At 54.9% G+C, this 10453-nt stretch overlaps 1 protein-coding gene across 1 annotated transcript; it reads right to left on the bottom strand.

Moving 5' to 3' along the window:
- Window positions 1-48: 48 nt before the first annotated feature.
- On the bottom strand, window positions 49-10422 carry CAPN11 (calpain 11). Its single transcript, XM_010979542.3, has 21 exons — window positions 10186-10422; window positions 9771-9840; window positions 8492-8610; window positions 7573-7706; window positions 7212-7380; window positions 5923-6006; window positions 5745-5830; window positions 5410-5484; window positions 5100-5260; window positions 4780-4949; window positions 3644-3655; window positions 3162-3373; window positions 2825-2864; window positions 2661-2729; window positions 2519-2576; window positions 2328-2392; window positions 1977-2045; window positions 1455-1533; window positions 1242-1358; window positions 708-766; window positions 49-587 (listed from the first exon to the last, which is right to left on the bottom strand). The coding sequence occupies exons 1-21, from the start codon at window positions 10411-10413 to the stop codon at window positions 561-563; spliced, it is 2103 nt and encodes a 700-aa protein (XP_010977844.2). The 5' UTR covers window positions 10414-10422; the 3' UTR covers window positions 49-560.
- Between the last annotated feature and the right edge of the window lie 31 nt (window positions 10423-10453).

Raw genomic sequence — 10453 nt, 5'->3', positions numbered from 1 at the left:
GCTTCCTGGAGGTAGGGTGGTATCACTCCCAACTGAGAGCTTACCTGGTCCCCTCCTTTGGTCCTGAGCAAATGACTTACACCCCTGCCCGTCTTTTCCTGGCACAGAAACACAGAGACGCAGAAGCCAGTGCCATGTGTGGTTCATTACAATAATGCACAGGAGGGAGGGGGGGAGAAGAGAGGCCTTGAAGCAGGCGGATGTGAGCAGCACAAGAGGAGTGCACAGACTCCCAGCCTCCCAGCCTCCCAGCCAGGGGGTACAGGGGAAGTGTCGTCTAATTTTTAGTGAAATGTACTCAGACAGGGAGGGAGACTGTAGGGTAAATCCAGCCAGAAGCCTGGCTAGTGTTAAAGAAAAGCACTTGGAGCTGGGAGGGTGGGCCTGGAGGTCCCGCTGCTGGAGTAAGCCAGGTATCTGGGGCCCAGGCGCTACTACCTGGAGCCCATTCCACCAGCAGAGACTGCAGAGCTGACGGCAGCAAGGAGTAACCCCCTCCCCAGGCCAGAGGCCCCGGGGGGCCGGTGGTGGTGGTAGGAAGCCTGGCTCCAGCAGTGACTCTATCCCCACATGGTTATCTGCAGCCACTGTGGGGAGAGAAGACAATCAGAGGAGGGGGGCGGTGGGGGTGGGGGAGGATGTTGGGAGAGTAAAGGGCGGGTGTAGCCGTGGCAGGGTAGGGGGTGCCCAAGATCCCTCCCATGTACCTGGTTCAGGTTCAAGCAAATATGGCCAGTATTCCTGGGGTCCATGGTTAGAAAGTATGCTGTTTTGGGGAAGAGGCAAAGATGAAAAGGGTTGGGAGCCGAGTCAGTGGTCTGCGAGACCCATTCCCGCCACTAGGGAGGATGTCAGAAAGGGTGTAAGAAGCTTTTCCTCCCTGCTCCCCAGCTAAACCCACTGAGCAGGGACTCAATGATAAGGACTTGCTGCGAACGAATGAGGGCCAGTTCTGAGTGCTCTCCAAACACTATCTAATTTAATCTGTACCTCTAGCCTATGCAGGCAGTGCTATTACCTACATTTATGGATGTGTAACATCTGTGCAATGGAGGCACAGAGAGATAAAATGACTTGCTCAAGGCAACAGAGCCAGCAAGTGGTGGAGCTGCGATTTGAACCCAGATGATCTGTGCCCGGTAAGGGGCAGGGGTTCTGGAGGGGTGCTCTTATTTGGGCACGTGGGAGAAGACCAGTGGTCCCCTGGCCTAGGGTGGGGAGTGGGCAGGCGCCTGACTCACTGAACATGGCCTTCAGCCTCAGGAAACAGCTGATGAAGCTGTCAAAATCAATGATCATGTCGTCGTTTGCATACCTGGCCACCAGAACCTGTGTCACCTTGTTAGTCAGTTTGATACCTGGGAGAGAGAGGGGTGCGGAGGGGGAGAGTCCAGGCCTCTTGACTGCTGCCTCCCTGCTCCCTGCTCCAAAGCCCTCTCCTGCCCCCTGGCCACCTGCTTTCTCAATTGCCAAGCGCATCTCATAGGAGTTCAAGGTGCCTGAGTGGTCTTGGTCACACTCTTGGAAGATGTCCTGAAGGGACAGACAGATAGGGTAGGACCGTGCACATGGCATGGTGGTTGAAGTGACAAAATGCTTCACACCTGCTACCCAAGTCTCCCGGGGCCCCCTGTGATGGCCCAGCTCTGAGCCCCCAGTACTCCTATCACCCAGTGACTGTAGGGTTATCTCCTGGCACCCTGCCCAGGGCTCTCTGCCTGTGTCCTTTATGCTGGCTGATACCTGCGCTATACTGGTTATTGAATATTTTGACTATTATTTGAATATGTTAACATACCAGCACATCAACAGCTTCATCCTGGGGTGTGTGTGTGTGTGTGTGTGTCTGTATCTGTCTGTCTGTCTGTCTGTCTGTCTAGTCAGGGGCTCCTGTTCCAGCTCCATCCATACTAGTCTCCATCCCTCTTGAAGATCTTTTTCTCATCCCCATAAACTGCCTCCTCAATGCCCTTTACCGTCCATTTCTTGATTTTTCTCCACAGGATCCGGAACTCCTGAAGCCCCAGTTTGCCAGAGCCGTCTTTCTAGTGGGTGGTCAAGGATATCAGAGGAGGGGGCAGGGAGGGCATCCTGGGGGCTGGGAGGCAGAGGGACTCACCGAGGTGGGGGCACAAGACCGAAGGGTCCCGAATGATAACTATGGTAACAGCCAGAGGAACTGGCCTCTTTTGCTACCACAGAGCCTAATCCCCATATGGAAGGAGGGCGTGGCTGGACAGAGGTGGCCACCTGGGAGGCCAAGCTCAGGGGTAGAGGGCAGGGGCAGGGGAGCATCAGACAAGACTGCCCATTGGACAGGAAGATACATCCAAGAGGTTGATCATACAGCGGCACACATCCAGGCTGAAGCCCTTGGTTCTGAGGTTTTTGACTGTGGGGGAGGGAGGAGAAGAGGAGGCATGAGCAGGGCACATTCGGGATGTGGGGGCCAGGTGGTTAAGGTGGGGGTGCAGGCTGCGGGGAAGGGTTGTGGGAGGGAGGGTGGGTGAAGACTCACATTTGGAGACCACCTTGTTGAGCAGCCTCTGTAGCTCATACATGCCTATCTCCTTGCCCTAGGAAGGGGGACCATGAGCCCCTGCTCTGGCCCCTTCAGCTCCCATCCCCCTCCTTTCAGCCTCCAGCCTTCTGCCTCTCACCTCTCCACCTGCCACTATATGAAACAAACGTATGAAGTCCTGGTCTATGTCATTCTCGGAGATGTTCTCCTGGAGGAAAAGGGGTGGGACAGGCACCCAGTCTAGAGTTCCTCCACAGCCCCACACGCTTCCTCCAATCCCCCAACCCCACAGCCTCCCCTCACCTCTTGGAGAAGCTCGGCGCAGTTGGCTTCATCCAATTCCCTGGGCAAAAATGGAAGAAGGCTTGGAGTTAGCAGGGGTCGGGGAGCCAGGGATTCTGGTGGGGTGGTCGGGGAGGTCATGTCATGTGTCTGAAGCAATAGGGGACGGGCTCCGAGGGATCTGGGTTCTGGTTCTGGCTCTGCTACTACCTGGGACTTCCCCACCCCATGCCTCAGTTTCTCTGACTGTGATTTAGGAACAGATGTAGGGGGAGGGGACCAGATGACTGCTCCCTGCGCTTGACTTCCTGCAGCTCTGGGGCAGGTGGCCTTGGAGCAGTGAGGTGGGGCCCCTCACCAAGACTCGCTGTGCTTCTCTGTGAAGACACGAAGCAGGAAGTCAGCATCCTTGTGGGGCTCAAAGGTTGAGGGAATGATGATATAGTCCCCGGGGGGCAGCCGGAGGTGGCTGTTCACCTCCCGCGAGTTGGTGAAGATCTCTGAGAAGCCGAGGTCCTGATACTTCATGAAGAAGTCCTTTTTCAAGTGGATGTCCTGGAGGTTCTGAAACTGTATGTGTCCTGGAGGTGGGTACAGGGCCCGCAAGGGAGGGCAGGGAGACAGGGACCTCCACGGTGAGGCCTTGCTGGGCAGGCTTGTGGGGGGGCCTGGATGCCACCCCCAGCTTCCTTCTCTGACTCCCACCCAGGGCCCAAGGGTGCTGGAACCCTGACCCAGTGTCCCCCAAAGCCCTTCACCAAATTCCACCCCTGGCTCATGCACGTGCAGCTGGAGGTGGGGTGGGTGTCTGCCCAGGATCAAGCCTCACGTCTTCTGTACCTCCTTAGGGACCTGGGAAGAGAAGAGAGAAGAGAGTCAGATCACCAGGATGGTGAAGGAGCTCAGGCTTGTGGAAGTCAGAGGTGTGCGCGTGTGCGTATGTGTGTGCGTGTGCGTGCGTGTGTGCGTTGGAGATGTATAGGGCACCGGGGTGCTGGTGGTGGGGAGGGAGGGACGTGGGCTCTGACAGCTGAAAGTCCCAGCATTAATCAGCCTTTGGCTTTGCACAGCAAAGTGCAGTTAACACGCAGTTTTGCCAGGGGAAATTTTTACCACTGTAGGTTAAGGGTGGGAAACGGATTCCCCAGAGGTGAGAGAACTTGCTCAGCCTCACACTGCTGAGCAGTGGAAGAGCTGGGATGAAAATCTGGGAGTGTGTTTTCCATGGAGCTCTCATCTCCTGCAGGCAGTTAATAGGGGATTATTGAAGTTGAGGAATGAGCACACGTAAGCTTGTAAAAAGGTGGGTTAAACCAAGATAAGTAGGTTGCTCTCCTGTAGAGATGACCAGAGCCCGTAAGATGCTGATGGCACTGTGAGACTCCGGTGGGGGTAGAGAAAAGAGGCCTTCCCTGAAGGGCCAGGTTTGACCTTGGAAATGACTTCGGGTGTCTCTGTCAAGCTGGCGGACTCACAGCCTAGGAGGAGAGCAAGGCTCGCATCTGCTTTTGTTCACGACTGAGGCACTGGAGGCTGGATAAGTGAATGGACGAATGGGCATTCCTAGGATTTTGCAAAGCACGGGCTGGGAAACACTTGTCGGGGAACTCTCTTGGCCCTTAGATTCCACGCTCATGTTGGGGCATCTGCAGGGAGGCTTGGGGGTGGTGCAGGAGTCTCGAGGGCCTGGAAACCAGGACCTGGATGTATAAGCTTGAATGAGTGACCTCACTTCTCTGGCTCCCAATCTCCATCCTCTTCATTAAAGGCGTTACTATTCAAAAGGACTTTGGAACAAAGCCTGGCACAGAGGAGGTGCTCCCCAGGTGCCAGCCCTGTCTCGAAAGCACAATGCACCACTCAAGAAAGAGCCAGGGCTGTGGAAGCAGTTGGAGGGGGTCCCAGTCCAGGCTGGGGGTGCGGGGCAGTGGCCCCTGGGGGAACAAGAGTGACTGGGGGACAAGCTGGGCACCCACCGGGTAGATGACAAAGCCGATGGTCTGCAGCTGGGCTCCGCTGGGCCTTGCCTGCCTCCAGTTCTTCTGCATGAGGGCCACCAGGCAGGTACAGACAGCTTCTATGTCCTCTGGGTCGTCATCCTCCTCGGGGAGTGAGATCTTAAACTGGGGGTTGGTCCAAAAGGTGTCTGTGGAGGAAGCAGGTCAGAACGGCTCTGCCCTTCCCAGGAGGGCCTGGCTTCCCAGCCACATGCCCGCCTCCTCAACAGGGCCCAGTGGGATCAGCTGGACCCTGACCCCTGTGACCCTGGGCCCCCTGAGTCCCCTCGCCCACCCACCGAGGTTGCTCCGGGAGCCCCCTGCAGTGCTGCCCCTCCGCCAGCTGCCCTCGTAGAAGGTGGTGTGCCAGCAGCTCTTGTGGTCCTCGGAGAGCGTGTCAGGGATCAGGTTGCAGACCTCCAGGAGGGTGAAGTTGTCCAGGAAATCTTGGTAGGACATCCTGGGGTGGAGGGGGATCCAGGGCCCATCAGCGGCACACCCACACCAGAGGTGCCCCCTGGAGCCTCCACATCCAAGGCATGGGTGGAAGGGTGGTGGGGAGATGAAGGGTGTGGGCACAGGAGGAGGTCCTGTTCAAGTAGCACCAACCAGAACTCCCCGTCCTCCTTCCTGTGCAGCAGCTGCCTCTGGATGTCTGGGGTCACCTCTTCCCACTCCTTGGCGCTGGAGCAGAGACAAGCAGTGGAAGGGGAGGGGCCGAGGCTCTAGAGGCACCTGGTTCCTCCCCCAGGGGTTCCCTCACCCCTGAATGTCTGCCTGCTGGGGTCTTGGTTAGATGCAGAGTCTAGAGGGGAGGGGCTCACCCTGTGCGCAGGTGTCCTCCCAGACGGGGTGCCAGGGTGACCCCTCTGCAGCGTGGCCCTGCTCGTGGGCCTGCTGTGCACGCCACCCCTCACCCCAGAGTGCTGGTCAGGGACACCTACTTGTCACTCCAGGCTCCATTCCACTCAATGTGGCCCCAGGGATTCCGGACCCGAATTAGTGTTTCCATCCTGCCGTGGTACAACACCTGGGCGGAGAGTGGGCAAAGGTCAGGCGCGTAGGGTGGGAGAAGCCCTCCTCCTCATGCCCCTCTGTGTGGGGCGCAGTGGTCAGACTCACATCGTGCAGGCCGGTCACTGAGTAAGCATGTCCTTTCACCAGCATCTTCTGGGTCAACGTCTCCAAGTCACTGTTGCTGGTGATCTATGGAACAGAGAGGAAGGGAAGGAACTCAGGATCTGGTCAGAGGGACAGGGGCACCTGAAGAGAGGTGGGGACTCTCTGGGTACATTTTTTTAAAAAATTTAACTTGGTATTTTCAGATGATTGTAGATTCACATCAGTTGTAAGAAATAACACAGATCCCGTGCACCCCGAATCCAATTTCTGCCAGTGGTAGTTTTCCTGCAAAACTAGAGTCCTGTATCAGAACCAGGATGCTGATGTCGACGCAATTCACCGGTCTTATACAGATGTCTCCACTTTTGTTCGTCCTCATTTGTGTGTGTTTTATGCAATTTTATCATATGTGTAGTTCCCTGTATCCACCACCACAGTCAAAATATAGAACACTTCCATAACCACAAGCATCTTTTGTGTTTCACTTTTATAACTGACATCCACCTCTTACTACCCTCTTCCCTAACCTCTGACAACTACTAATCTGTTCTCCATTTTTAAAAGTTTTGTCATTTTAAGACTGTCATATAAATGGAATCACACGGTATGGAACCTTTGGGGACTGACTTTTTTCATTCAGCATAATTTCCTTGAGAGTCACTGAAGCTGTTGTATGTATCAATAATTCATTTCTTTTTATTGCTGAATAGTTTCCCATGGTATGTATGCACCACAGTCTGTTTATTCACCCCTTGAAAGACATCTGGGTTGTTTCCGGTTTCTGGTTATTATGAATAAAGCTGCTTTGAACATTTGGGTACAGGCTTTTGTGTGAACATAAGTCTTCATTTCTCTGAGGTAGATGCCCAAGAATGCAATTGCTGGGTCATACAGTGGCACTCTGGGTTTACTTATTTACTGGAACAAATATTGGTTGGGTCTCTACGGCATGCCAAGTGCCATCTTAAGTCCCAGGACTTAAGGTCACTGCCTTCATGGAATGTAAAATCTGTCTGGAGAAGATAGGCTGTGAATAAATACATACGTAAGTAAGACAATTTCAGATGGTGATAAATGTTGGGGAGAAAATCAAAACAAAGTAGAGAGGAAATGGGGCTCGGAGATGCTAATTTAGATTGAGAGGTAGGGAAGACCAGCCTGAGGAAGGGGCATTTGAATCAAAATGTGAATGAGAAGGAGCTAATTCTGCAGGTATCTGGGGGAAGAAACTTACAGGTGAAGGCAACAGCAGGTGCAAAGGCCCTGAGGCAGGGTCAAGCACAACTTACTTCGATGGAGCAGCCCATGAGGGAGGATCGCTCTATGGCCTTCCTAAGCATCCTCAGCAGGTTCTGAGGGGGGCTCTGGAGTTGGATGCTCTCAGTCACACCCCCCGTGAAGTCCTCAAAGCCCTCGACCGTGTTGCCCCCTGACAGTGCTTCATAGGATCCATTCAGCCTGTGGGCACAAAGAGGCACTGTCTGGGCTCTGGGAGGCAGTTGTGAGCTTGGACATCCGAGGGCGCAATGAGGGAAAGGAGGAATGCCCTGCTGTCCCCCTGCCTCTTCCCCTGATTCCAGATGCCCCCGTCGCTGCCAGCTGTCAGGGCAGGCTTGGAGGCAAGCCCAGTCCCTTGGCTGGGGCACTCACTTGGCGTACGCCTTCTCCAGCAGGGCGCTCCAGAACTCAGTGCGCTCTGCTGAGTGCACGAACACCAGCTTGCCATTCTTTGTGGGCAGCCGGTCATCCACCACCACGTCCACCCACTGCCCGAACTGCCAAATCTGTGGGCAGCAAGGTGGGACTCAGTGGGGTGTGGCACCAGGCACGTACACACACATGCACACACAGACACACACCCACACACATACATGCATATACACACCCCTCACACACCCCTCCTTGTGTGATGACTCTGTTATACGAGCGCCTCCTGGTGGCAGGTCCAGTGACACAGCAGTGACAGAGAGCCCACCCCCGAGAAAGGCAATCAAAGGCCTGAATCTGCCCCCAGCCTCATCTCCGGGGCTTCTGCCGTGGCCTTCAGAGGGATCCACCTGCCTTTTGACCTAGCCTGGACTTTAGGATTTCTGAGGTCTTGAAAACTCTTGTGACTTTCAGAAAGATTTTATGACATGAGGATTTTGACCACATGTTGCTTAATTTTAAAGAGCAGATTACAAAAACTATGCGACAGAGGCTGCAATGACATATACACTCATACACATACACACATGTCCATATACATATGTGTGTATCTACCGAGAGGAAGAGAGAGACACAGAAACAGAGACAGAGAGAGGAAAGCAGGAGGAACGGGAGAGACAGGAACTGATAACTATTTTCTTTGGCTTTAAAAAGTTAGCTTAACACAATTTCTTTAGTGAGATGTTTCTCTGATAACTAGGCAAAAATCCACCCTAATGAATGTCATTTTTCAAAAAGAAGAGAAAAAAGGTAAACTTGAGTACATACTAATTCTTTCTCTTCCTCTCTCTCTCTCTCTCACACACACACACACACAGAGGAACATACCACAGATAAACTCTGGCTTTCAAATGCTCTTCACCTGAAAATGGAAGATGCCAGTATAGTTTTTCTTGAAGCTCTGGCCTCTGGGCACCACGCGGTACAGCAGTTTGGGGTAGGTGGTCAGGGAGCCGATGGCAGCCAGCAGCCAGCAGTCCCCTGGAGAGACAGAGGAAGGGCTTCGCCCTGAGCACTCCCTTTTGTGTATGAGAGGAGCTGGAGCAGCTCTGTGGCCCCTCTCCACAGAGATGCACCTCCCTCCGCCCTCCCACTAGGGAGGGTTCGGGGAGGAAGCAAGAAGGGAGAAGTGCAGGAGGGACAGGTGCTGGGGCTTCTCTCTCTCTTCCATTAAGCAGCAGAGTCACAAATTAGGGCCAGCTGCATTTGTTTTGGGATTTGGGGAGAAGGTATTTTTGGCCTTGGTCTTGCTCCTCCCTCCGGGACCTGCCGTCTTTGGAAGACAGCCAATCACCTCCCGTCTCTTAAACAAGGCCAGCCCCCTTCCCCATGGCCCCCCACCTCTAGCCCATGATGACACTGGTGTAGCGATCAAGATGTCTCTCCCTGAAGTCACCCCCATAATCCTGGAGACCCAAGGGACTCTATACCCGAGCTGGGACACGGGCAATATTCTTGGTCAGAGGTCATCTGTTGTCATCTCTCCCGGGATCTCAGGGAGATCATGAGTGGGTGGGGCTGTGGGCAGGGTGCCCAGTGTGGGTACTTGAGCCAGGCTAAGGCTGAGGACACTGGAAAGCTTCTGTGATTATCAAGCCCTCCTGACTGCCTGAGGTACCCTTGGAAGGAGGCAGAGGGTGGAAAAGGAAGGTTAAGGACATTCCAATCATTGTCAAAATGGCACCCAGGGAGAAGCAAGTTTTCTTCAGCCCAGGGTCCCTCCAGCCTGGTGAGCCCCAGCGGCAGCTGTGGGGCCTGAGGTCTCCTTGGCCTCTGCCCTGCCCACACCCTGTCCTTTTCCCTGCCACAAATGGGACAGAATTCAGCCCCAGAGGAAGCTCACCTTGGCCGTATCCCTAAAGATGCAATGAGGGGTCTGGAGGCAACAGAGGGACTACTCTGGGGAGGAAGGTGTGTCTGGGGGCCTGCTGGGGAGCAGGACAGTGTGGCACCCTGGCTTACTCCCCAGTGGTAGCATGTGAGGGTGCAGTCCAGACGAGAGGAGGAGCAGGGAAACAGAAGAGGCCATCTGAACCTGGGGCTCCCAGTTCCCCAGCCTCAGAAGACACTCTGGCACTCCCTGACCTCAGCCCTCTTCCCCGAATCACCCCTGCCCCCCAGCTTGCCTGCTCCCCACTCACCGAGTACCCCCTGGCAGATGTCTGTCGGGGAGACCCCATTCACAATGAATTGAGGATTGCTTGTGATTTGCTGCAGTGAGGGAATAAAGGTTTCAGAGAGCCAGGACACCCCCCCCCACCTCCCTGGGAAATGACACCTGCCTCTGAGTTTTAGGGGGAAACGAGGACAGGGAGGGGGCAGGGGGAGTGCTTGGCAGAGTTTAGGTTTTGATAGCAAAGGTTGGTGAGTGACCCTCCCAGGGGTTATCTGAGAGGTTTTGCTGAAGTGTGTCCAGAGCTGTCCCTGGCCCTGATGGAGGTGGAGTCTAGCCCAGGGCCAGGATAGGGTGGTGGGGAGTGGAGATGATGCAGGGGACTGGGGCGTCACTACTACCCCCACCCCTGGTGAGTCTCTGCCTCCCCTCCCAGTGCCCACACTGGGCCGCTGCCAGCTGATGCTCTGCACGTTTTTGGAGTTGGGGCCCAGCTCCTTGAAGCCCAGTGAACAGGGTTCGGCAGGGAATAAGGGGTCCTCGAACAGCTCCCCCTTCCGCAGGCAGATTGCTCGCAGCTCCTCAAAGCTCTGGTTGTCGTAGTTCCGGGCGTTGTGGTGCTGGCCCAAGCCCTTGGCCTTGAGTCGGCTCTGGTTGATGTGGGCCACCATCCCCTTGTCAGTGAAAACGGCCTCCGCTTAATAATAAAAA

This window comes from Camelus dromedarius, chromosome 19 (genome assembly GCF_036321535.1).
Source record: "Camelus dromedarius isolate mCamDro1 chromosome 19, mCamDro1.pat, whole genome shotgun sequence".
Taxonomy (NCBI): domain Eukaryota; kingdom Metazoa; phylum Chordata; class Mammalia; order Artiodactyla; family Camelidae; genus Camelus; species Camelus dromedarius.
The sequence above is the reverse complement of the archived record's forward strand: the minus strand, read 5'-3'. Positions and strand labels throughout refer to the sequence as shown.

What these genes read in the sequence shown, in the direction of transcription:
- CAPN11 (XM_010979542.3), bottom strand. Translation starts at nt 10,413, where the DNA reads ATGGTGGCCCACATCAACCAGAGCCGACTCAAGGCCAAGGGCTTGGGC. An exon ending in TCAGCTGGCAGCGGCCCAGT is followed by an intron (nt 9,841 to 10,185) that starts GTGGGCACTGGG and finishes CCCTCACTGCAG; the next exon opens with CAAATCACAAGCAATCCTCA. An exon ending in CATCTGCCAGGGGGTACTCG is followed by an intron (nt 8,611 to 9,770) that starts GTGAGTGGGGAG and finishes CTGTCTCTCCAG; the next exon opens with GGGACTGCTGGCTGCTGGCT.